This window comes from Ananas comosus, linkage group 9, assembly GCF_001540865.1.
Source record: "Ananas comosus cultivar F153 linkage group 9, ASM154086v1, whole genome shotgun sequence".
Classification (NCBI taxonomy): Eukaryota; Viridiplantae; Streptophyta; class Magnoliopsida; order Poales; family Bromeliaceae; genus Ananas; species Ananas comosus.
In genome coordinates, this window is record NC_033629.1 from 13,037,740 (window position 1) to 13,064,547 (window position 26,808).

General features: G+C 37.8%; 3 protein-coding genes across 5 annotated transcripts; 2 read left to right on the forward strand and 1 right to left on the reverse strand.

Annotated features, from left to right (window-relative positions):
• LOC109715079 (condensin-2 complex subunit H2) lies at window positions 2,536–7,287 on the forward strand. Its single transcript, XM_020239879.1, has 11 exons — window positions 2,536–3,178; window positions 3,591–3,690; window positions 4,422–4,525; window positions 4,606–4,748; window positions 4,840–5,272; window positions 5,368–5,543; window positions 5,629–5,799; window positions 5,891–5,983; window positions 6,099–6,200; window positions 6,294–6,452; window positions 6,606–7,287. Exons 1-11 carry the CDS (start codon window positions 2,971–2,973, stop codon window positions 6,948–6,950), a joined length of 2,034 nt encoding a protein of 677 aa, XP_020095468.1. The 5' UTR covers window positions 2,536–2,970; the 3' UTR covers window positions 6,951–7,287.
• Window positions 7,797–16,255, reverse strand: LOC109715078 (abnormal spindle-like microcephaly-associated protein homolog). Of its 3 annotated transcripts, XM_020239876.1 has the most exons (19): window positions 15,486–16,255; window positions 14,852–15,320; window positions 14,666–14,748; window positions 14,362–14,475; window positions 14,087–14,275; window positions 13,947–14,012; window positions 13,492–13,548; window positions 13,112–13,231; window positions 12,877–12,996; window positions 12,699–12,806; window positions 12,449–12,617; window positions 11,856–12,035; window positions 11,310–11,777; window positions 10,896–11,140; window positions 10,683–10,811; window positions 10,025–10,214; window positions 9,074–9,299; window positions 8,224–8,379; window positions 7,797–8,143 (listed from the first exon to the last, which is right to left on the reverse strand). In XM_020239876.1, the coding sequence occupies exons 1-19, from the start codon at window positions 16,194–16,196 to the stop codon at window positions 8,047–8,049; spliced, it is 3,897 nt and encodes a 1,298-aa protein (XP_020095465.1). In that variant the 5' UTR covers window positions 16,197–16,255; the 3' UTR covers window positions 7,797–8,046. The 3 variants fall into 3 exon arrangements, with proteins under 3 accessions (XP_020095465.1, XP_020095466.1, XP_020095467.1); XM_020239877.1 differs by lacking the exon at window positions 12,877–12,996; XM_020239878.1 differs by lacking the exons at window positions 7,797–8,143; window positions 8,224–8,379; window positions 9,074–9,299 and having other exon boundaries at window positions 10,132–10,214; window positions 10,892–11,140.
• On the forward strand, window positions 23,416–25,592 carry LOC109715052 (cytochrome P450 716B2-like). Its single transcript, XM_020239838.1, has 4 exons — window positions 23,416–23,933; window positions 24,138–24,579; window positions 24,797–24,984; window positions 25,179–25,592. Exons 1-4 carry the CDS (start codon window positions 23,445–23,447, stop codon window positions 25,485–25,487), a joined length of 1,428 nt encoding a protein of 475 aa, XP_020095427.1. The 5' UTR covers window positions 23,416–23,444; the 3' UTR covers window positions 25,488–25,592.

Below are 26,808 nucleotides of genomic sequence, written 5' to 3' on the forward strand. Positions count from 1 at the left end.
GGTCAAGCCAAACAACTTAGTCCTCACATGGGGCTACTAAAAAAAAAAGCTCTTTTTAATGGAACTCATCACATGAGCAAACCTGGAATGGAGGCAAAGGTGGAGCAGTTGACCAATCCCCAAAGAGAGATTGGTTGGTGGAATATATATAAATTTATTATTATTGATAGCATGGAATAATAAGGGTAATGGTTATCCTATATATGTACTTTGTGCTTTTCACAAGCTTCCCAATATAACTTTTGATTTCTCTTTTCCCGTTTTTTGAGCAAACACATGCATTCCAATAATAAATGTATAATAGCAAAGTTATTGCTCCCTAACCCTCACCCTCTCTCTCTCTCTCTCTCTCTCTCTCTAAAAAATTATTGCTGGCATCTTGTTCATTTGTAAATAATTTTAACGATAGTTACTCAAGAATTTAGATGTTTTAATTAAAATTTATTATCGAAATACCAAGTGGTTCTAAGAGTTATTAGATATGAAATAAAGTACCCCAAATGATCATTTTAATGAGTAGACCTTTTTAATGTTGCTGATTATATCTAACAGTCTAAAATTCGCTTATTAGTTTATACAAATAGGTTAAAAATGCTATCTATTACCTTTCTCCTTGCCCATCTCACACTCCATGATTCTACTATCTTTTTTGCACATTCTTATAATAAAGAGCCTCATGATAGCTATGGACATAAGGTGAGATGTCACTTTTTCTGTAGTTTGTGCATACTTTTCTGAGAGTCACAAGAATGGAAAATTGGTGGTTGGGATTGAACAGCAAATCGTACCCAAGTATTAAAATTTTGGTGCAGAGGAATATTCATGGCTCCTTTCCTTTTGGCATGTTACTTTCAAAAATATTAGTTGCCCTATTCTCAGTTTAATAGTTATACTTATTCGAATAAATGAAGCGGGTAGATCACTACCTTCTCGATTTTTACTTTTTTTGTTTTTCTTTTTGTTGCTACTCTTTGACGCTTTTCCCCATCGGAGGTTCTGGCTGCTTTCACTTTGTAAGCTTAGTTCATTTTCCGAATGAATGAAGCGGGTAGATCACTACCTATTTCTCCAAAAAAATAAAAATAAAAATAAAATAGTTATACTTATCCATCAGTTAGCAATTTAGCAGCACAAAAGAATGTGATGCTTCATTTGAGCAACATATGTATGTGACACAGCTAATCGATAAATATGAACCTGCAAACCAATTTGAGTTTAATTCTAAACAATTGTCAAGTAATTTGTAAAATACGTTCTGTAGTCCGATTATTTCGATTGTTTTTCTTTTAGAGATAGATATCATGCTATCAGCTTCGTTTATTTCTTTTTGAAATAAACTTAGATAGAAATGTGAATCAATTAGGATTTGAACTTGGGACCTCGGATACCAACCACCAAGTCTGATTCTTTCGATTGTTATACTGAGATTTGGAGTTGTGTTTTGAAGTTGAAATGCAGTGAAGGTCGAAACATACCTTTGATTCGGGTTGGATTTTGGATTGGCATTTGATTTAATCATGTATGAATCTAATCCGATAATCATATCCTTATCCTCAACCATATTGAAAGAGAAGTGCAACAAATTGGTTAGTAATAGGTGAGTCAATGGAGCCCACAAAACTCGACAAGAGATGTAAGTATTGATTTTGAGTCGTAAAATGACATTTTGTAACTTATTAGTGTCAATCATAAACTTGAATTTTAGACCCATTTCAAATCATTTACTTAAAACCAAATGTAACAGCTTATCAGGTTATGGGTCCAATCCAATGTAATTGTCTTATGGCATGATTAGCTCCAAATAAGCCCCTATAGATTCAAAAGTTTTTTTTTCCCAAATAAACTATATATTCAAAACTTGGTCAAGTAGGTAGGACAACAGAAAACCACTTAAAAAGTCATCTCATTTTGCGTTGAAGATTCATTGTTAAATCAAAGTAGTTTATTTTAGTACTAGACAAGTGCATTTGAACACACTTGCCAACTTTCCCTTTTGGTTTAGTGCTTGTCTAAAAGGGACCCAAAGGCAAATGAGGACCAACTTGATTGAAAAGGTGCATTTGGGTTCGGTTATGGCTCGAGCCCAATTCTACCAATATGCGAAAGAATTTAGCTTTGGAAGGGTTAGGGTTTGGCTAATGTTTGGTGGTCATGAGTTGTGATGGTGATTCAACATCTTTCTATATTTTCAGTCATTTCTATGTATGTTAAGGGTTAAGGTTTATGGGGCACAGAATAGCTCGGAGACATTTACGATAGGTCACTACACAGCGTCAGCAAATGCCTCGTGCTTGGCTCGCAACTTGGCTCACCATGCGCTCCCTCATCTGACTCATTTCGTAAGCTCGAGCTTATCTCGCATATTCGGTATGATTAAGCCAAAGAGTTACTTAAGAACATACAGAACAAAACAAATTATAACACGATAATCTAGGTAAGAAAATCTTTTCCCATTTTTATTCATGTGAAAAAAATAAATATATTGGTATACTTCTTTTGCTCTTCTAATTTCTGCAAGTTAATTTGAGATTGATAACATTTAAATGTCATTTAACAAAAGCCCGACTCAAAATTAAATGGGCCGGAAGAAATTATGAGCCCAGTAATAGTAATTGCTTGTGACAGACTTTTGGGCCGTGTTTGGGCCAAGCCCAACCCTGACCTGTTTTGGGCTTTGGTTGGGCCCAGTTCCAACTCTGACCGAGTCAACACCATAAACACTAGAAAAAGTTTAAACCATGTCTCCTCTTTCGACCGAGAGCGGGAACTCCCAAAACCAAATCTCTCTCTCTCTCTCTCTCTCTCTCTCTCTCTCTTCCCCCATTCCCCTTGAAACCCTAGAAACCCTAACTCCGTCACCGAGAACCACTCCATTGAACACCTCCGCCAAATCCCCTCCCCACGTTTGCTAGGGTTTCTCATGGATCTGCCGAGGTGCCGCGCTCAAACGGGTCTCTCGTAGCCTCGGAGATGAGCGACCAAGAGGAGCTCGCAGGGCCCGGCGGCGGCGGCGGTGCATCGCGGTTCCACCTCCTCCAACCCAACCGCGATCCCCAATCCAATTGGGAGGTCGATCTCGCCGCGAATCTCGAGGAGTACCTCCTTAGGATCTGCTCCGGGGAGATCTCCGCCGCCGACGACCAAGACCACGCGCTCCACTCCGTCAACTTCGCCGAAGGTTCGACCTCGTATCTCTCTCTCTTTCAGCTTGTTCTTCTTTTTTTTTTTTTCTTTTTAAAGGTATAGTTGTATTGGAAAACCCTGATCATAGACCATTTTGAAATAAACCCCTTTTGGTTCATAACCCCGTCAAATTTAGATTCTTTTGATTTGAGTTGTTTCTACTGATTAAATTGTTGATTTTCTATGTTTAATGGTCTTTGCGACCAATTTAACTGTTTCGGACACTTTTTCAAGCGCAGCGCTAACAAATCCCTTTCAATAACATAACGAAACAAAACAATTTCAAATTGGCCTATTGTGGAGGGGGTATTGGTACATATTTGCAATTCACCTTTATTTGTTTGCATGATTTTTTTTTATATTTTTCGGTGATTGTTTCTTGCATAATGTGGGTGATCTTGGTGCAGCTGCACTGCTTCTCCAAGGATCGGTCCAAGTGTACAGCCGGAAAGTTGAGTACTTGTATTCATTGGTTTTGCATGCATTGGAGTTTCTTTCGCAGAAGAGGTTAGTTTGCGTAAGTCCTGAGTAGCCTGCCTTTTAATTGGTGCTGTATACATATATATATATATATATATATATATATATATATATATATATATATACCCATTTGAAACAATTTTAGTAATGTTGCTAGCAATTCTTGCTCTTCTCTGTAATGCTGGCTTAAGGTATACATTTTTAGAAGATCTGTGTAGAAGGTGACAGAAAAACAAAAACTTGGAGCCTAATTGGTGATGTAGTGAGGTTTCATTGCGTGTTAAGTAGAAAATTCAGTCGACAGCTCTAAAGCAATGCGGTCTTGGTTAGGATGGATAAAAGTGTATAGTTTAGAATATTAGTCCAAAGTCCAAACTGAGAGAGATTAACTTATTAGGATCTGATTTTATCAGTGTATGAATTTAATATATTTTTCTATTTGTGTATATGATCTCTTTGATAGATAGTAATAAGAAGTTAGCTCTATTCTCCATTAATAAGCAAAAAGATCACCTAAATAAATCAAAATGCTCTAGTATAAAGTGCTTTTATGAGTATTCCAATTAGTATTCCAATTCTCTGTATGTACTATCTTTTTGAAAAGTTTGAAGACCTTTCACCCATTATCAAAAATATTGGACCAGTCAATGAGCTATAATCAATTTGTGGGAATCATTCTTTCCTCACTCTTTTGCATTTCACCTTCATAACTTTTTTATTTATTTGGAAGAGACTAAGCTGTTTGGATTCTTGTTTAGGCAAGACCAACAGGAGAAAACTTTTGCTCAAGCTGATGGAAATGCACCTGATTCAATTATACATGAAGAGGACGAAACATTTCTGGGATTAGATGATGTGCTAGGTGATTATAATTTTTATCAAATGTGTTTTTTCTGTAGCAAATTTGTAATATCCCCAGTGGCATAAAATATAAATTTGCAGTGGAAGCGAAAAATACTTTGGATGATGTGCATGATAAAGAGGACTCTGTCAGGCGAATACCGAAGCCCCCTGCTAATCTACTTGTACTTGAAGGAGATTGTCTAGATAGCAGTGGTGATTCTGGTGAATTAGAATCGTATTTGGTAATATTTGCTTCCTTATATGCGAACTTTTTTTAACTATTTTCAGAATTATTGCCTTCTTGAATCCAGATTGGTTCTTTTCTCATTGCAGTTAGCGACATGTGACTTTTATGGTGATTTTCTTCTCTTAGACCCCTGTGACGCCCCAGCTGTTGATGATTTCTTGCAAACGAATTATGTTGTTGAAGAAAGTGTATTACCTAGCAGAGGCAGCTCGGTGAGGTCCAAAGGTCGTAACGGTTTTTTTGCTTCGCCAACTGGAAGATCTGGAGGATCTGCTCGTAAATCAACTCATAAGGAAACCCAAGGGATCAATTTGGATAGAAATTTAGAGCAAAATTTTGATTTTGTAGATAATGAGAATTATAATCGAGATTATCCCGATCATAATAACTTCGAAGGGGAGCAACCAAATTTTGGATGTTCAAGTGTTAGGGATGATTCAGATGATGAATATGAAGATCCGTGGAAGCCATTGAATCCCCATGAACCTGGGGATTTGAAGATAAAACCCTTCAAAAAAGGTAATTTTATTTATAAAATTTGTACTAATCACAACTCTGTTTTTCTTTTCTCAAGAAATTGAAATACCTCTTTGTGGCTCTTCTTCTTTCAACAGTTAAGGCTTTTGCAAGACGGGTAACATGTAACACTAAACGGAGCACCACCAGTTCCCAGTTTCCTATTGCCAAGTTGGATGGCGTTATTATCCCCGAGTTTGCAAAATCATTTGAAGTACAGCTATCTCTTCAAAAAAAGCAGCAGGCGTCACACTCCCCCCCTCTGTATGAAAAGGTGAAGATATGTACCATTTTCTAGTACGATATGTGAATCGTTTAAATTGTCATAGTTCTTACTGATCTCGACTTTATTATTGCAGCTTAGGAGATCACTTACATTTGGGGAAGAAATTCATCATGGGTTTGGTCATTTCGAGGATGAGAATGATGATGCAGGTGGCGATCATTCTCCTGATTGTGCTCAAGAGGAAGTTGATGTAGACCATGATTTGTATCATATGGATGCGGACTTGCCCACATACCATGACAAGGTTGGTGTTTATTAGCTTCTTTTCCTTTTCATTTTTGGTTACTTCAGCTTGTGTTTTATGTGATGTGCTTGCTTTAACCATCGTGTCGCAGAGTGATAATGCTAATTTTGATGGAGTTGAAGGATTCGCGCAAGATCATCTTGATTCCCATGGAAACCTTGAAGACTTGTGCCGCTCGCATTTGGTAAATTTGATATCCTATTTATCACTACATATGTTAATCTTTGAGGATCTTGCCATGCCTTAGCTGTCAATTTGTTTTTGTTGCTTGTCTGATGAGATACTATTTTTTGACACAGGATTCTCTTCTTGCTAGCATAGCTGAGACTGAGAAGCAGACAGAATTAGCTGCACGAGTCTCAACATGGAGACAACGAATTGAACACACCTTGGAAGAGCAAGTGGGTTACGAGATTCCACTAGTGATTTGTTTATTGGTTATTTCCTACTTTTAGGTTAATTTTCTCTACATTTATATTTGGTTGTTCCTATAGGAATCACATCCGGCTTTTGACATTCACTTGTATGGAGAAAGAATCCTGGACAAACTCTCCTCAGAAGCAGATGATGCGGGAGCAATGCCTTTTACGAATATAGTGTTGGGCCAATCTAAGTACGAGGTAGCCAGGACATTTTCTGCTCTTCTCCAATTGGTATACGCCTACTCTCAATTCTCATGTTGTTGATAATTTTTGTCAAATGTTGCTAAGTTTTGTCAGTTGTTGCTAATTGCAATTTACAACAGTAAAAGCACCTCAGGCTTGCAGCTTGCTCATTTTAGTCAACTTTATTTTTTTCAATTTTAGGTGAATGATGGTAATGTCGATTTGCAAAGAGACACATCAAGCAATGAGTTGGTATGTCACACAAGCACTAACCCCTTCTCTGTCACACTCATTAATCGTGATAAAAGAGAAGAAACGGAGAGCCGGTGGGCTAGGAAGAGGTTAAAGTCCCCTTTAAAGAAAGTTTCTAAAAGAGGCAAACCTTGTGTCGTGAACGACGCATCCCACTTGAACTCGCCGAGTCAGAGTGGCAAATTTTCTGTTAAGCTTGGGAAGGGCAATGTTATTAGGTGCACCCCCGAGGGGAAAAGGAGGCGAAGGTCGGCTCGGTTTGCAGAGCCCTTTGATTTGAAGTTTGCTAGCTGACACATGTAATCTTCATATTCCCATCACTATCCGATGCTCTATAGCACTGATTTGTGTTGCCGCGCTCCAATAACAGGCGGGGCGAGGGGGGGATTCAAATATAATTTACATGTATGTCTTAGGTCCAGGAGTATATACATGTGCCAAAGATAATGTAATTCCTGTATGTATTATCGTTAGCAAATTTAATGCTAGGCTTGTAATGTAGTAGTGCACAGCTTGATGATTATCTCCGCAAGAGCTCTCCTACATAAGGTTATCATTAACAAGCTAATGTATTGTTTTTGTCCATTTCTTTGTGACGGTAAAACACTTGTGGTTTAGCTCAATTCGACTTCTTATTATGTGGTACTTAAACACAATCTCTACCACTCAATTGATTAATATGCTCCAAATGCTACACTTTAAACTACCGTAAGGAAGTACAATGCAAGTCTTGGACGTGCAAGAAGAAAGATAGCCTGACAGGGGAATTTTATTTTATTTTAATTTTTTTTGAGATAAAGATTGCACGCTATCCGCTTCATTCATTTGGAAAATACATTTTGCTACAAATGTTGAGGCAGCAGGATCTCGAATGGATCAAACAGTTATATAAAAGAAAAATAAATACATCAAAAAATAAAAGGTCATTTTATTGTTTGTGCACTATAATAAAATATAAAAATTTTATTGTTTTCACACTTTATGCACTATAATAAAAAAAAGGCAACAGACGTAAACTATTAGGTTCTGTCAAGAGTTACCCGCAAAATTTCATTCTATTTAAATTCACTCTCACAGGAGAAAATACAAAAAATAAAAAAAAGCAAACTCAAAAGCAAATAGAAACGAAAATTTTGATCATGAGTATTTAATCATTTCTCCACAAATTAGCACTCATTAGTAAATTTCATCATGCACACAGAAAAACCAAAATACAAACATTCCACACCACCCATATTAATTTTCCTATTTTCCCTGATATTTAGTTTCTCGCAAAAGGAGAAGAGATAGGCCCTAGCAGTATCATTTTACCATATACACAAAAGACAAAATTTATCCCACCCACCTCCCACCAAAAAAAAAAAAAATGTGGATAAAGATTACAATGCTCTTACTGATTGTTATCGATAATCATAGCTAACAGGCTAACAGTCTCTTTGTGCCTTAAAAGCATGGTAAGGTCTCTTCCACCTCCTCGACGAGCATTCCTACACAAAGATACAAAGAGAGTATAAGGGGAAGGCAAAAAAAAGGCAAAAAAACGAGTAATAAATATATATTATCTCACCTCTTTTCCAACTCTATCTTCCTCTCGAGATCTTGAATGATGATGGTTAGTCTTCTCACATGGCCGTGTAACTTATGTGTAAGTTCGCGGCCTTCTTTCGCTGCAGTAATCTTCTTCAGAAGATCGCATGCAACAAAAAACGTGCCCGATTTGTTCCTGAGACAGTGCACCAAAAAGTAAAAAACAAAAGAAGTGGAATAAGGACTGAAATTGAAAAAATTTGAAATGCTCAGAAGACTCCAAAATATGAAAAGGATGTTGGGAAACTTACCTCCAAGGTTACTGTATTCTAAAGTACTACACTACTACAGCATTGAAAATACTATTACGAAACCTTAGAGGGTACAAACCATCCCTAGTGCAAGTGCAAAGGGCTTGGTGGTTGGTATCTGAAATCCCAAGTTCAAATTTTAGTTGATTTACATTTTTAGTTAAATTTATTTCTAAAAAAAATAAAAGAAGTAGGTAGCATGCTACCTTTCTTCCTCTCTCCCAAAAAAAAAAAAAAAAAAAACCAACCTCAAAGTGTATATGAATGGCTTAGTATTCAAAAGTTTGCTTATTTACAGACCAGCGGTACTCATTTCATGTAGTTGGTTTTATACAAGAAATTTCTTTGTTCTAAAAGGTTAGTTTTGTAAGTACGAACATATGTATGTTTGTAAGTACGAATATATGTATGTAAGACATTAAGTTTGCTTAGGACATGTATTTAAATTCAAATATTGCAGGCATATGTACTTATGTTGCAGGAGTATATATGGAAAAATCTACACAAACTTCGAAAGATGGGTAATGAGGTGACTGAGAATTGTTGAGTATGGAGAAAGAGACACCATTTATGGAGAACCTTAGCAATTCTTGGAAGATAATCTCCACCGACCGAGGGGCGTTGATTAATACTTGCAGAAGTTTAGGGAAATGTGCAATGTTCCTAAGAGTACAAAGCACATGCTTCAAAACTTCTTGGTCGGGGACCCCACGATTCAGTGAGTGGACTTGTTTCAGTAGAATTTCAACTGCGCCAGCATCCGCAAGCATTTCACAGCACTTCTCAGAATGCTCGGTAGCCATACCTGCCAGAGAAAAATATGAGAGAATCAACACATGCAAAATAAAATACATACTTTCCTTCTGTACCAGAAACTTCAACATAATATTAGCTAACAACCACAAACAGCTCAGAAAGCAGTTGCTCAGCATAACTCTTGCATGAAAAACCAGTAAACATCATCAAGTTCTTAAGCATGAATCCAGAATGATAGGTGCCAATGCTGCTCCAAAATGTAAACCTATGAGGACCAACTACTAACACATTAATTATGTGGTGTGGAAGCATCATTATTCTGTTTGGTAATAAATACAATCCACCAAAGGTTATTTCCACAACAGAAGAAAATATTACCTTGTGTCTTTGGAAATTTTTGACAAGCAAAATGGGCAATCATCTTAGAACAGCTCTAATGAAATTCGTGCAAATTTCAGGGAAGATGTAGTTTGGTAGTTAATAGAAGATACAGGCAATTGGTGGCAAAACAATAGAAGCTACAGATAAATAAACATTCCATGATAAATTCAAGAACAGTAACACATGAAAAAGGTTAGTGAGAAAAGATACATATGGTTAAAGAATCACAGCTATTAAAATTGAACACCTAAAAGTTGATGAAATCGATAAACTGGCAGCTAAATTATGTGACTGTGTTAAAATATTTGCATTATATCCCATTGGCTATATACATACTATGCAGAATCAAGTTTTCCTATGTTGAAAACTATTTCTGGAAAAAGAAATACTTACTTAATGTTGCACAAGTTTGTCGAATACTGCTAATATTTCTACAGGCGAGGAGTTGCGAAAGTGCGGAGAGTAGTCTGTTAATCAGCCGCATATCGTCCTTCACATTTGTTGCTGACTTCTGTAGCCTGTGCCTTAGGTTGGACACCTCTTCTTTTGAGTTTTTTCTTACAAGGTAGCCTCTGAATTGAGACTGTAAATAAGAGAGTTAGTATTCTGATATCAAGGAACCAAGACTCTTGATTCAGATTTAAAATAATAATGAAAAATTGATTTTATTTTTTTTAAGATATGTAATTAACACAATTTAAGGCAAAAGATTGATAAGAAGGTTTTGTCACACATTTTTAGGTAGATAGTTACACTGTGTATCGAAGAAAGCAATCGGAGAATTAGTGGATTGTGTGTGCATGTAAAGAAACAGAATCACAAAGACCCTTAGAACCATCTTTATACACAAACTAGTGTGACTTTTTGTTGTTGATGTACATACATGGGACTTGCTCCACCTTTACCAATTAAAATATGTATACTACTACTATTAGCCTAAAATATACATTATGCACGACCTTTAGTGTCCAGCCATATGGCTACTTCACCAGATAGGAAAAAAGGAAAATACAGAACATAATTAGACAAGAGAACCTAGAAAATGGCATACTTGAATAAGAATTATACGCTTCTTATCTCGTCTCACTGCTTGTCTAGCAATCCAACAACGAACATGTGCCTGAATAATGAGCACCGACCTTTTCCTTGATTGTCGAAATAAGGCATTTCTCCACCATTTCTGCAAATGAAGCTTTACTTTGGTCGAACTTTATCTAAGAGACTAATATATCATCTTAGCGGAATCTGGAATTTTTTTACCTACTTGAATAACTGAAATACTATAACGTAGTTTATTTGCTTCTCTTCGAGAGCTCCAACCACGGATGCATGCTTGGATCAAAATTACCGACATTAGTTCAGATCTACACAACAAAATCCGTCTCCACCATCTCTGTAACCTCAAAACTGAATTTAATACAGTACTGTATTCAACACTTTTGACTGAACCAGCACATTGTGTGCTGTATAACCCACAAATCTTCCTCTTTGATTGAATGAAACAAGCACCTGCATGGATACTAGTCATCATTGGCCCATGGAAGCATCATAGAGAATTGCAACAATGTAACAAAGCACGATAATATGCAGATACCCAAAATGGAAAAGTTGTAGATTAGTAAGAAAAGGTAGAATTTCCGAAAAATCTAATCATATTCATACTAAAGTGAAAACAAACCTAGCAGCGCTTTTCGAGCCAGCCATCCCCTAACAAATCGTTGAATTACGAGGGCGGCAAGACGAAACCTTCTGAATGCCCTTAGACAAAATAGACATCGAATTCTGGCCTGGATGGTAATGATTGCTCGAACTTGTCTTGAGAAATGTATCCGTGTGGACCAGCTGCGCCAATTGCTTTGAATCTTCACCACAGCAGATATGTTCTCCAAAAATTGTTTATGATATGCGTATCTTCTCCATGCAAGCTGTATCTTCTCTGCAGCCATACTTTCTTGATACCTAGGGTTTTCTAGCTTGCTACATATGCTTTGTTGGTTTGGAAGACTAGAATGCAAAAATATACTTTCTAACTGCCGTCTTTGTGCGATCCAAGCCCGCAATGCTCGCTGAATCAGTCGAACAGATCTTTTGGTGCGTACAAAATTATGTCTTTCCATCATGAACTTAAGATAACTGTTAGAGTTTCCTAAAATAATTTTAAATAAATATCAGCAGTGTTTTCGCATGAAACATAACTATAAGGCATATTTGGAGAAAAACTCACCAGAAGATTGCTCTAGGACGGAGTGATCAGAACAAGTAAAGGCATGTTTAATATTTGAAGTTGCAGCTAACCAAGCACGTGTGGCAGATTGCAGAAGAGAAGCGGCTCTTTTTATCTTCAAAAATTTGCTTCGTGCAACAATCCTTCTTACTTGAGACTGGATAACTGTTGCAGCCCAATCTGAATGAAAGAACAAGGGCTCAACATATGGCAATAAAAGGGACCAAGGAGACTATAGTTGAAGATGGCAACTGAAAAATCAGTAAAATGTGACTCTAGCAACTCGGATAGCAACTGAAACATGAGTTGACATAACTAGACATAAATGGCATTGGCATCTATACTAAATATGGACTAAATTTCTCCTGCGACAATTCTGCCATCAAAACAAAAGCCATAAAAGAAAGTACTAAACTACAGTATAACAGCAGAATCAGACTTTCATTGAATTTTCAGCTCTATCTTATTAAATCAAACAAATCGTGTGAAAATGGTTCAGATAGCATTAAATTTTTGCGAGCAAATGAAACTTCTAGCGATTCCAGTCAAGTTATAAAGAGTAAAGAGAAACAAACTTTTACTGGTATATTTACCAAACCCTTCATTATTCTGTTCTGAAGCACATTTCGGTAGCTTATTTCCTTGAGATCTGCATCTAATAGGTGAACCATTCCCAGAAAAGGACATTTGGGAAAATGCCAAAACCTTAATTTCTGCATTTTGATCCTCCAATATTCTACTTGTCAGCTTCCTTACTTTATCCTACAGTAAGGCAAGAGACAAAATTTCACACATATTCTCCAACAACTAAACCTGCAAAATAACTAGGATGCAGTAACTTACCAATTTCTTACTATTTAGAAGTTGCGAAGCCAGGAAGGTAAGAAGAATTGTCACACTTCGTTCGTCAGGAGATGCATCGTTATTTAAAATGTGACTTACTTGCAGTTCCTAATAAAAGACCCAAAAACACATAAGCAAACAGAGGAAACAGAGGAATATATAATAGATCTAATCCTACCTCAGGAAAGTCAGATAGACATTCAATGATTCTTCGGACAGGAAGAAAATTGTGACACACAACAGAAGAATCGGCATAAAGACATCTAGTTAATCCTTCATCAAAATTTTCACCATTTTCCTGATAGACAGATGGTCACACAGTAATTTGTCTAACAAGAAGTCTGATCAGATGCTTAATAAAAGAGAAATGAAAATAAGAACAAAGAACAAGAATAAACAGCAGTATTGTCAACCTTTTGTGAAGTCAGAGGAATGTCAATATTTAAATAGAAGTTCATCAAGCAGCATAATGCTCTGCTGTCGACCAGAGAAGACAAGGTGTCAACCCTGATACTATATTTCCCGCAAACTACCTGGAAGATTAAAAAACTAAATATCTTAGTAAAGATGAAATAAACTGCTAGGATATGCATAGAATAATGTTTGAATGAATTTAATTCTCTGTAGAAACTAAAATTATGAGTATGCATCAGATTGGAGTTTATGCTCAAGCATATCTAGAGAATAAAAAGATTCTGGGATTGCATGAACGAAACCTCATAGATGGTAACAGTATTAAACAGAAGTAACTGGATGACTGGATCTAATTTCGAAAAAAAGAAGAAAAGAGTACCTGGATCCACTCAAGAAGCAGGGCCATGTTTGTCTTGGTGTTGTACTTTGGAAGGTCCTACGAGTGAAGATAACATATACTATAAATTAAGAAGTAAATTGCAAACTTTGTGCAAATCCTATGCAATCTATATGAAATTATAGCTAAGCTCGGCAGCAGAGCTTCCAGCCAATTTCAGCAGGTTGGGTATAACAACAATGTTGGATTACTAAATCATTGATATTATGGAGATAAGAAAGTTGTAATAGCTTATTGTCAAAAAAGGAAAGAAAGAAAGAAAGAAAGCTGCAACAGTTAGACCTTATCAAAGAGCCCTAATTCTAGACCCTCCCAACCTGAAAAGCTTGGGTCATGTCCTCAATCCATGTACAGGGATCAAATACTACGCATGAAGCCTAAGAGAAAAATTAAACCTGCACTACAACAGATTTAAGAGTATAAAGTAGAATACATACCATATCAGATGCCTTTAACTTTGCTATCTCGCCAACCAATGAGGTTCTCTGAACTAGTAGGGGAAACTGCAGAAGGCAATCCAACATTCAATGTATCACCAGATAATCTGCCATCCAAATAACAAAAGTTACAAACAGACCTGCAAGTGAACAAAAACACTCCAGAGCAATGACATTGTCAGCTCTTTGTCCCCATTGGCAATGTCTTCTGCAACAATCATAACTCCATCTCCAGCAGAGAGTGGAACCCCAGCCTGCTTGAGGTATTCAATCGCAATACTGCAATTTTGCAAGTTCTTTTTACGAGTATCTGACGGAGCCACCACTTTCTAGTCATGAAAACAATAACCAGATTTCGTATTAAAATACTATATCATTAGAGCGTAATTACAGGGGTGGTGATTAGGAATCATACTGAAATTATTGAGGCATCACAAAGCAAGAGTTGAAGAGCTCTGCACAGTACTATGCCATCTTGAAGATCTTGAAATAAATTTCTTACAATGAAGTCGTATTCTGAAAGCGGGGACTGTTAACAATTTCAAAAGCACGAAACTCATATCAATGTTGAGTAGTGTAGCATACAGCAACTAAACAGACTGTTGATACTGTTGGTGACAAAAAAAGAATTTAAATATCAACAAAAAGAGAATGAAAACCCCACTTCAATGATTATTCGGACTAGGCACAGAGAAAGTAGGACAATCATTTACAAATACCTGCACATAATTCAGCTTACATCCTACAATTGTGAGATGCACAAGAAGATCACCTTCGCCATGCATTACCTCTGATAAGGACTCTACAATGTGCGAACAAAGAAAAAAACAAAGGTTGTGTTTCGAAACATAAAAGTATAAAAGCCAAATGCATGTCTATGAAAAGATAAGTTTTTTACAACGTACCATGAATAATTTGTTGACTTGACTTAATATTAGAATGACGACAAAATAGTAAAGGGGAACCACCATCTAGACCATCAATACCATATTTAATAGGCAGAGAACTTTCGGTTTTAGCTTTGTCCAGAGAGATTACTAGCAATATAAATCTTTTCAGGATAATGCTTCCCAAAGCTTCGAAGTACCCTGGCCGGTAGAGGCCCTCAACTAACTTGTTATAGGCAAAGGACTTCGCAACACCTGAATGAGAAAAGAATTGCTTTTCTATAATCATCCTTAAGAACAGATCTTCTTTTTCATGTTCCCTTTCTTCATTGCACAATAATGAATCACCGGCAAGAACAATATGCAGTCCGATCCTAAGCCACTCCGGGTTGTAGCACATCAGAATTCGAGTTGCCTTTTCCTTCAGTCTAAGGTCACTTACAAGCGGGCAATTTGCTTTCATTTTTAATCTGCCTTCATCTATATTCTGGAAGAGAAATATGAAATACTTAGCAAATCTCAGAACACCACTTTACATCTAATAAAAAGATTCTGCCTTTTCTCTTCAGAGATTATGTATTTTAGCATTGGATGATGATGAAATCGAACAAATTGCATCAGGAACCAATAAAACAGCCACGAAAGCACTCACCTTGCAAACCTGATACATCATCAAGAGAACCTCATCACAACCTTCCCTGGATATGTAACCCTCCATTCTCTCCTTTAGATCATCAAAGCTACAAACATCCTGCAACGAAACCTTTAGCGAAGCAACCATCCCAAAAGAAAAACCCTTCTTCTCCTCCCCGCCACACTTCCAGAGCCGATCTCTCCGCCGCTTCGGGCTCCTCCAATGCCCGCCGACCCCCATCTCCCTCTCCGCATCCAAGCTCTGCCTTTTCCCGATCAAACCCGAAGTCTGTCGCCGACTCGCGATATCGCACCCGCAAGAGCTAGGGTTTCGGAAGAGAAGGTTGAGCCAGGAGGAGAGAGACGTGGAGAACGACTTGAGGGCCTTCTCTCGGCGGATCTGGACCTTGCGGGAGGATTTGGATTGGTCGAGCTCGAGCGCCCGGAGGCGGCGCGCGGCGACGGCGGCGGCGGCGGAGGGGCGGCGTCGGAAGGCGGAGGCGGAGGAAGCGGCGGGGGTGAGGGTGTTCTTGGAGGCGGTGAAGAATATGGGGAGAGGAGAAGCGGGGTTATGGGTTTTAGGGTTCGGGAAGGAGGGGTGCGGGGTCTTGTAGTTGGAGACGTCGCGGAAGAGAGGGGAAGGGTTCGGTGGAGGGGAGGAGGCACCACCGCGAGGGAGCTCCCCCGCCGCAGCCGCCTCCTTCGCCGGGGGGCGGCGCCGCCGCTCCATTAGGGCTTCGGCGTCGGAGAAGGAGAAGAAGCGGATTGGAGAAATGAGAACGACCGAAGGGTGAGCGGGAAACGGAGGAGGGGCGGTTTCAAAATGAAGTGAAGTGGGCTTTAGAGAAACTGTTGCGTGCACCGCGTGCATCCGTACACTCTGTGTACCGCAACACCCATTTTGATTCGTACTCGAATCCTCCACGTTTTCCTAATTTTATTAAAGTACTAAAGTATGCACCGGGTGCAGGAAATAATTTTGTATAGCATTTAGAAAAAGAAATAGGATTTTATTACCATGTAAACTTTAAGGTGCCGTTTGGTTCGGGTATAAGCAAGAACTAGCTATTACAGGGATAGGTACAAGTATGCGGATAAAAAAAATAGTGTTTGGATGAAAATTGGGTTGTTTCCGGGGATAAGAACAATTTTAGATAGTTTTATATAGAAAATGGAGGTGTTGATGGGTATAACCAAAAATTACTATTCTCGGGTAAAAAATTAGCTTTTGGATATAAAAGGGAGGATAAGGGCCTATTTCCCTATCCCCTAACCTATTAAATTTAAATTTGAAAGTTAATTATGTAACAATTTGTCACACAAACTTAGCTTCTATCAAAATTGTTTTAATTATAAATTAAATTAAATTAGTTGAAATGAGTCTATTAGACCCACATCAAATATCTGTCCACACTAATAAGTTCTCCACGCATTACCACTTGTCCCCACCTCTTATTTATTCTATTTCTATTTCTTATTATTATTATTATTATTATTATTATTATTATTTTATGTCTCCTTCTTCTTGTTCTTCGACGTGGTTAAGAAACACAAATTGTTGAGCTTCATTATTTTCACCCTGTTGGAACCATTCCAAAGATAAATATATATATATATATATATATATATAACAAAAACAAACATTCCAAGAAATGTGATGTGTGGATGTTTTTTTTTTTTTTTTNGTTTTATATAGAAAATGAAGGTGTTGGTGGGGATAACCAAAAACTACTATTCTCGAATAAAAAATTAGTATTTGGGTATAAAGGGGAGAATAAGGGCCTATTTCTATCCCTATCCACTAACCTATTAAATTTAAATTTGAAAGTTAATTATGTAACAATTTGTCACACAAACTTAGCTTCTATCAAAATTGTTTTAATTATAAATTAAATTAAATTAGTTGAAATGAGTCTATTAGACCCACATCAAATATCTGTCCACACTAATAAGTTCTCCACGCATTACCACTTGTCCCCACCTCTTATTTATTCTATTTCTATTTCTTATTATTATTATTATTATCATTATTATTATTATTATTTTATGTCTCCTTCTTCTTGTTCTTCGACGTGGTTAAGAAACACAAATTGTTGAGCTTCATTATTTTCACCCTGTTGGAACCATTCCAAAGATATATATATATTTTTTAACAAAAACAAACATTCCAAGAAATGTGATGTGTGGATGTTTTTTTTTTTTTTGAGAATAGATAGCACGCTACCTGTTTCATTCATTGAATGGATGAATTTGGCTACAGAGGTGAGGCAACGAAGGCCTCAAAAAAGAAAAAAAAGAAAAAAAAAAAGATCAAAGCAAATCTTTCCACGACGATAGGAGAATCTTAAGCCTCTGGACTGTTAAAACAGGGTCGAACTATTGATTACGAAAGATAAGGTTGTTCCTGACCTTCCAAATTGTCCACCAGCATGCGGCTAATTCGGAAAGTCCATTACTTCTACCTCGCATCGCTACCTTTCCAATCCACTTATCCCAAACTACAAGTACGTTGTCACCCAGTTCCTCCGTGCGCACATCCTCGAAGATATACTTAATAAACACGCATTGAGTAAAAAGATGGTCCACAGATTCGTCGTCGTGGGCCCTACACAACACACAAACTGCGTCTCCCATCCACCCTCTCTTAACAAGATTATCAGTTGTAAGTGGTGTTTTCTTAAGGACAAGCCAGCAGAACGCCTTGACCTTTGAGTGATATGCGAAGCCTTCAGATCTTGGTGGCACGTCCATCCCTCGTTCCTCCTATAGGCCGATTTTACTGAGAATGTGATGTGTGGATGTTATTCTCCTAAACATGTCTACATTGGGAGCGTGGATAGGCCTCGTCTGGACCGAACACATCCATTCATTAGAATCTTCCTTTATATATAGTTCCAAGAAACTAGCAACCCTCCAAATTAAGAGTAATGTTACTACTGATCATAGCACAAATTACGCCCCAAATATTAAAATATATTAATTTTTGCAAATTAGTAGTTTAACTATTGATTAAACTTTTTACCTTATATGCCACATTTAAAATTTGACTCGTTAATTACAATCAAAGCACTTAGATCATGGACACGAGTATACTTGTTAATTCCTCTTATTTATAAAAGATACAATAATTGATATTGTTGGGAATCCGGTACTCGTCCCGGTACCAGATCTTGTGAATCCGCAACAGATTGTTTGGATTCCGCAACGAAAGCGTCGAATCGGATTTTCACCATAAACCCGTCTCCTTAGCAGAAGCTGATACAATCATAAAAGAAAAAAATATGCAGGTAAAATAAAATTCAATTAAATAAAAAAAGATTACACCTGACTCTCTTCTGCACAGAGTAGCTATAACCCGAGCCCTCTTTCTGAATCTCTTCTATCCTTCTCTCGTCTTCTATAAACTCAAAAGAAGACTTCTCTTGTTGGTACACCCGTGCAATAGGTGCATCAACTCTTTAATTCTCTCTCTCTTTTTCTCTCTCTGGTACGACACATCCCAAAGGCTCCAGCCGTACTACTACCAAAAGCAAACCCACTGAGAGCTATTTATAAAGCTCCACCAAAACGTACCCCAATCCTAATATATTTAGAATTTCTACTCTAATAAATATTTAAATCTTAATTGATTTATCTCCAATAGATTTAAATATTTAGCCTAATCTAGTTAGATTCATAGTCTAATTAATATTTAAATCATAATTTATCTCCAATAAATTTAAATATTAATTATAATTCAAATAGGATTCAACTACAAATCTAACCAAATCCTAACAATCTCCACCTTGGTTGGATTTGTAATCTTCAACCGCTACGTCGAGCTCACCATGCAAGCTCCACNTAACTTAATCTGAAAAGATGAAAAATATGGCCCATCTTTACAACAAGGCAAAACTAGCAGATTTTTCGTAAGAAACACCTTTTTTTTTAGAATAGGTAGCACGCTACCTGCTTCATTCATTGAATGGATGAATTTGGCTACAGAGATGAGACAACAAAGGCCTCAAAAAAAAAAAAGAAAAAAAGAAAAAAAAAAGGATCAAAGCAAATCTTTCCACGAAGATAGGAGAATCTTAAGCCTCTGGACCGTTAAAACAGGGTCGAACTGTTGATTACGAAAGATAAGGTTGTTCCTGACCTTCCAAATTGTCCATCAGCATGCGACCAATTCGGAAAGTCCATTACTCCTACCTCGCATCGCTGCCTTTCCCATCCACTTATCCCAAACTACAAGTACGTCATCACCTAGTTCCTCCGTGCGCACATCCTCGAGTACCATCACCATGATATACTTAATAAACACGCATTGAGTGAAAAGATGATCCACAGATTTGTCGTGGGCCCTACACAACACACAGACTGTGTCTCCCATCCACCATCTCTTAACAAGATTATCGGTTGTGAATGGTCTTTTTTTAAGGACAAGCTAGCAGAATATCTTGACCTTGAGTGGTATGCTAAGCCTCCAGATCTTGGTGGCATGTCCATCCCTCGTTCCTCCATCGTTCAACATCCTATAGGCCGATTTTACTGAGAATGTGATGTGTGGATGTTATTCTCCTAAACATGTCTACATTGGGAGCGTGGATAGGCCTCGTCTGGACCGATCACATCCATTCATTAGAATCTTCCTTTATATATATGGTTCCAAGAAACTAGTAACCCTCCAAATTAAGAGTAATGTTACTACTGATCATAGCACAAATTACGCCCCAAATATTAAAATATATTAATTTTTGCAAATTAATAGTTTAACTATTGATTAAACTTTTTACCTTATATGCCACATTTAAAATTTGACTCGTTAATTACAATCAAAGCACTTAGATCATGGACACGAGTATACTTGTTAATTCCTCTTATTTATAAAAGATACAATAATTGATATTGTTGGGAATCCGGTACTCGTTCCGGTACTGGATCTTGTAAATCCGCAACAGATTGTTGGGATTCCGCAACGGAAGCGTCGAATCGGATTTTCACCATAAACCAGTCTCCTCAGCAGAAGCTGATACAATTATAAAAGAGAAAAATATACAGGTAAAATAAGATTCAATTAAATGAGAGAAGATTACATTGACTCCTCTTCTGCACAGAGTAGCTATAACTCGAGCCCTCTTTCTGAATATCTTCTATCCTTCTCTCGTCTTCTATAAACTCAAAAGAAGACTTCTCTTGTTGGTACACCCGTGCAATAGGTACATCAACTCTTTAACTCTCTCTCTCTTTTTCTCTCTCTGGTACGACACATCCCAAAGGCTCCAACCGTACTACTACCAAAAGCAAACCCACTGAGAGCTATTTATAAAGCTCCACCAAAACGTATCCCAATCCTAATATATTTAGGATTTCTACTCTAATAAATATTTAAATTCTAATTGATTTATCTCCAATAGATTTAAATATTTAGCCTAATCTAATTAGATTCATACTCTAATTAATATTTAAATCATAATTTATCTCCAACAAATTTAAATATTAATTATAATCCAAATAGAATTCAACTGCAAATCTAACCAAATCCTAACAATCTCCACCTTGGTTGGATTTGTAATCTTCAACCGCTACGTCGAGCTCACCATGCAAGCTCCACCTTGAGTTTGTCTCCTCCGCTCGATGTCGCCACATCTGTCGCTTCGCGTCGAGCGACTGCACCTCTGCGAACTTTTGGAACCCAAACCGTCTTTACTTCCGTTCTAACCGTGCTCCCGTTCAGAAGGTACAAGTTCCTGCGTTTGTTCGCCTCGCACACGACCCGATCTCGCTTTCGGACCCTCATAGCTCCACCTGAAGCCGAAATATTGCAACTCTTCGAGTCCAATGCGTCTAACAAGATTAAATTTCGTTTTAAACCAGGAACGTGTCGCACATCTGTTAGCGTCCTCACGACCCCTATCGTGCATTCGGATCTTCGCCGTGCCGACTCCCAAAACTTTGCACGCCGTCCCGTTCCCCATCAAAGCTTTTCCACCATTAATTGCCTTACAGGTGGCAAAATACTCCTTCTTCGGGCAGACGTGAAAGGAATATGCCGAATCGAGCACCCACGTATCATCCGAAATTTTCGCACCTCCGATCGCCGCATACAGGACATCAGAATCCATCATCTCCAATTCTGCAGCCTGCGCCATCGCTGATACCGTCTCGTCCTGGTTCACGATAGTTTTCTCCTTCTGTCGCTTTAACTCCTTCAAATCATTCTGAAGTTCCCGACAGTTGCGCTTGATATGCCCTTTCCTGTGACAGTAAAAGCACTCCACCTCGGATAGTGGCTTCTTCTGTCGATCTCCAGTCGCCGATGTTGTCGCCTCCTTCTTCGCTCTCACCATCAAAGCAGTATTCTGTCTCTGCGTGCCGGACTCCTGAGTCATCTTCCGCATCTCGTTCGAGAGAAACACCGCTGTGACCGCCTCCACGCCTATGGTCTCCTTGCCATAAAGCAACGTGGTCACCAGATGCTCATATGTCGCCGGTAGCGAAGATAGTAAAATCAGCGCCTTATTTTCGTCATCCAGATTGACTTCGATGCTAGTCAACTGGGCCACCACCTTGTTGAACTCGTTCAGATGCTCATGTAGGCTTGCCGCTTCTTGCATCCGCAGCATCAACAGTCGTTGCTTCAGATATAACCTGTTCATCAAGGATTTGGTCATGTACAAATCTTCTAATTTCTTCCACAACTTCGCCGGTGTCGTCTTGCTGGCTACGTTGTAAAGAATGTCATCTGCTAATAATAGATAAAGTGTACTCAGCGCCTTCCGCTCCATCTTCGTCCATGCCGTATCCGTGACCTCCGCCGACTTTGCCTCTTTTCCGTTCAACGTTTCATCTAACTCTTGCTGTACGAGGATCGCTTGTACTTTAATTTGCCACAATCTGAAATTGTTCTTGCCGTCGAACTTCTCGATTTCGAATTTCGTGGCCATCTTCGTCGATCTCTCCCTTGGATCGATAACCTTCAGCTCTGATACCAATTGTTGGGAATCCGGTACTCGTACCGGTACCGGATCTTGTGAATTCGCAACAGATTGTTGGGATTCCGCAACGAAAGCGTCGAATCGGATTTTCACTATAAACCCGTCTCCTCAGCAGAAGCTGATACAATCATAAAAGAGAAAAATATACAGGTAAAATAAGATTCAATTAAATAAGAAAAGATTACATCTGATTCTTCTTCTGCAGAGAGTAGTTACAACCCGAGCCCTCTTTCTGAATCTCTTCTACCCTTCTTTCGTCTTCTATAAACTCAAAAGAAGACTTCTCTTGTTGGTACACCCGTGCACTAGGTGCATCAACTCTTTAACTCTCTCTCTTTCTTTTTCTCTCTCTAGTACGACACATCACAAAAGCCGTACTACTACCAAAAGTAAACCCACCGAGAGCTATTTATAAAGCTCCACCAAAACGTACCCCAATCCTAATATATTTAGGATTTCTACTCTAATAAATATTTAAACCTTAATTGATTTATCTCCAATAAATTTAAATATTTAACCTAATCTAGTTAGATTCATACTCTAATTAATATTTAAATCATAATTTATCTCCAACAAATTTAAATATTAATTATAATCCAAATATGATTCAATTACAAATCTAACCAAATCCTAAAAGATATGTTTAGCTTCAAAACATATTTATTGAGAGCAAGGGTGGAGCTAATTAACTGTTTAACTTAATTTATAAATTCATTATGCTTTTGATTAAGGTTTAGAGGCTCTTGCACTGCACAAGGCAATCACTAAACTATAGTTAATTTGAACATCTTAGAGTATAATCGATCGATCGATAAACGACAATTATTGTTTTATTCTCCATGGTATCTCTAGTTTTGCACGTACCTTCAATAAAATGGATTCTCATTTGTCTCAGCTAGATAATTACCTTTTTAATTCCTAATTAACTTCCTTAAAATCATCTATATATAATCCCCAACAATTGATTCTCCATTCATTCAATTTCCTCACTCTAACAATATATGGCTTCACCAATCATCTTAGCTCTTATCTTTGTCCTTCCTATCCTCTATTTCCTTATCAAAGAAAGAAGATATTCTAGCAAGCTCCCGCCAGGCTCTCTAGGACTTCCGATCGTCGGCCAGAGCCTCGCGCTCCTCCGCGCCATGAACGACAACACGGCAGAGCAATGGTTAGCAGGTCGGATCAAGAAATACGGCCCGATATCGAAGATGTCGCTTTTCGGGACCCCGACGATATTCTTAACCGGACCGGCGGCCAACAAGTTCATATTTGTGAATGATGCTTTGGCTCCGCAGCAGCCGAGGTCGATCTCACTGATATTAGGGAGGAGAAACATGCTTGAGTTAGTTGGAGACGATCATCGACGTCTGAGGGGGGCGGTCGTGCAATTCCTTAAGCCGGAGATGCTTACGAAGTACGTCGGAAAGATCGACGGCGAAGTTAAGCATCATATCAATAGTGAATGGAAGAGGCATCAAACTGTCACGGTACGGCACTAATTAAAGTCCTTTTGAATCAAACTAAACTAAGCATTTGAGAGAAAGTGCAACTTAACATTGAAGTGCAATTGAAACCTGTTAGAATTTCTCAAGCAACTTAACTAGACTAATGCATATAAAGAACATCAAGTTATATGGTTTCATGGCCATGTAATCTTATCATTTATATATGATCTTTGTGTACATACTCAGGTGCTTCCTCTAATGAAAAGTCTCACATTTGACATCATATCCTCGCTCCTATTTGGCCTTGAGAGGGGTCCCCAGAGAGATGCACTATGCAAGGACTTTGTGGAATTGCTGGCCGGGTTATGGGCCGTCCCGGTGAACTTACCCTTCACCACCTTCAACAAGAGCCTGCGTGCGAGCGCGCATGCTCGAAAGGCGCTTACCGAAATCACTAGGAAGAAAAAGGCCATGTTAGAGAGTGGACACTGTTCTCCTTCTGAGGATCTCATCACTTATTTGCTTAGTTTGAAGGGTGAGGATAATAATTGTGCATTGAGTGAGGAGGAGATTGTGGACAATGCCATGGTTTTGCTCACCGCCGGCCATGACACTTCGTCCACCCTCATGACCTTCATGATCCGACACCTCGCGAATGATCCGGAAACACTACAAGGGGTTGTTCATGGTGAGAGGAGAAAAAAAAAGAGATCTTTTAGTTTCGTGATTTGGTTAGAATAATTACTGTACTAGCTTAGCTGCTCATGTCTAAAACAACTAAGAATGAAAAATGAACTTAAAATCACAAATTATGTGAGACAGGATATGCTATTTGTACAATGGCTTAAAAAACTCTTGTTACAAGAAGAGTATATTCTTTCTTTGGACTAATTTGGCATTTACAGAACAAGAAGAGATTGCGAAGAACAAGCTCTCAGGGGATACTCTAACATGGAATGATCTTTCTAAGATGAAGTACACATGGCGAGTCGCAATGGAGACACTGAGGATGATACCTCCGATTTTTGGGAGCTTCAGAAGAGCTCTCAAAGATATCGAGTTTGAGGGACATCTCATACCAAAAGGATGGCAGGTAAGGATTACTTAGCTTCTGAAATAGCTTTTTCATTTCTAAAATCATAAACTTCAAAAGTCCAAAATCTTGACCAACGAATATTCTGATGGCTTTACTCAGGCATACTCTAAAAGCAAAAGCTCTAACTTAAAGTTTTATTTTTGCGGAACTTCTAATAAGACTCTATTCTATTATATATAATCTTCTTACAGGTGTTTTGGGCATCTAATATAACACAAATGGATGCGAATATTTTCCACGAACCGACCAAGTTCGATCCAATCCGATTCGAGAATTCATCTTCGATCCCGCCGTATTGCTTTGTGGCATTTGGAGGAGGGCCAAGAATATGCCCTGGAAATGAGTTTGCAAGGATAGAGATATTGGTGACAATGCATTACATCGTCATGCAGTACAAATGGAAGCTATGTTGCAAAGAAGATACATTCAAGAGAGACCCCATGCCATCGCCTTTGCATGGACTTCCTATTGAACTCGAATTTAGGGATTCTCATGTATAAGCACTTATGTGATATTTTTTTTGTTTTTCTCTATCTTTTTATATGTTTCCAAACCCTTGTTTCCTCTGTTTTTTTAAAAAATGTAGTTCTCTTTAGACTAACAAATTCTCTTTAAACTAACAATCTAACATAATTTTTTAGTTTTTTAATTTTAAAATCTTGTAATTCAACTTTTAGGCTAGCAACCTAATAATAACTTTTAAAAAAATAAATAAATTGGCAATTGAATCATTGGTTTTCAGGAGTTACTTGGTTTTTTATTTTACTTCCCAACATTCCTGTTAATAAGGTCCTTAACTTTTATTACTTCAAATCAAAATTCTATCATAAAAATGCTATTAAATCTAACTGAAATTGCAATGTAGCCAACCAATAGCTCAGAGTTCACCAAGAATTCTGACGACATCAAGTCGAGGGAGGTAGATGATGAAACTTTGTGTACTAATCACCTAAATTTAATTTCTTGAGTTCTCTTTTTAGTTTGTTTCATGCAAATACTTATATATTTGTCTTTGGGTTTTTTATTATGGTTTGACATCAATGTGCATCATGGAAAACATCTTAATCTTGTTCTAACGAAATATATCAATATTTTTTTTTTTTTTGAGAGATAGGTAGCACGCTACCCGCTTCGTTTATTTCATTTAGAAATAAATTAGCTGGAAATATGAATCATCTAGTATTCGAACTTAGAACTCGGGTACCAACCACCAAGTCCTTTGCCACTTGCTCTAGAGACAGTCGGTAGATATCAATATTATTGGCATGTCTCATGGAAAACATATTAATTCTCTTCACACCAAAGACACCAGTATTACTGTTTCGTCATTGGTATTTGTGTGTCTCATGAGGAAAATGTTATTCTTGTTCACGCCGAGGACACCTCTATCGACTGCCCCGGCACAAGAGACTTATATTTATCGCCCCAAAGATGATGAATCATGTCACGCACCTCAAGTGCTCGCTTCCATCAAAGTATATGATGTAGGTAATTTTTATTTTAGTGAAGTATTTTATTTTTTATGTAATATATTTCTGTAATAGAAAAAAAAAGTAGTGATATAAGATTTCTAAAAAAATCAGTTCAAAACCCACTTCTGTTCTGTCCTATTCTGAATAGAGAGATAACTGGGGGACACAAAATAGAATAAAAATGACTTACTCTGAATAGAGAGGTAATTGGGAACATAAACAGTACAGAACTGTGACTTTATTTTTTATATGAATAGTTAGAAGCAGGTATAGCTCCCCTTAAAACAAAAATTAAAATAATTAGCGGCTAATAATAAATATACGGACTAACGGAATTTATGTGAAAAGA

Coding starts and splice junctions, on each gene's coding strand:
- LOC109715078 (XM_020239876.1), bottom strand. CDS start 16,196: ATGGAGCGGCGGCGCCGCCCCCCGGCGAAGGAGGCGGCTGCGGCGGGG. Junction 13,232..13,491: donor TGCTTCTTGAGTGGATCCAG/GTACTCTTTTCT, acceptor TTAATCTTCCAG/GTAGTTTGCGGGAAATATAG. Junction 12,036..12,448: donor ACAGAATAATGAAGGGTTTG/GTAAATATACCA, acceptor TCTTTCATTCAG/ATTGGGCTGCAACAGTTATC.
- LOC109715079 (XM_020239879.1), top strand. CDS start 2,971: ATGAGCGACCAAGAGGAGCTCGCAGGGCCCGGCGGCGGCGGCGGTGCA. Junction 3,691..4,421: donor GAGTTTCTTTCGCAGAAGAG/GTTAGTTTGCGT, acceptor ATTCTTGTTTAG/GCAAGACCAACAGGAGAAAA. Junction 5,984..6,098: donor ACTTGTGCCGCTCGCATTTG/GTAAATTTGATA, acceptor TTTTTGACACAG/GATTCTCTTCTTGCTAGCAT.
- LOC109715052 (XM_020239838.1), top strand. CDS start 23,445: ATGGCTTCACCAATCATCTTAGCTCTTATCTTTGTCCTTCCTATCCTC. Junction 24,580..24,796: donor ACTACAAGGGGTTGTTCATG/GTGAGAGGAGAA, acceptor TGGCATTTACAG/AACAAGAAGAGATTGCGAAG. Junction 24,985..25,178: donor TCATACCAAAAGGATGGCAG/GTAAGGATTACT, acceptor ATCTTCTTACAG/GTGTTTTGGGCATCTAATAT.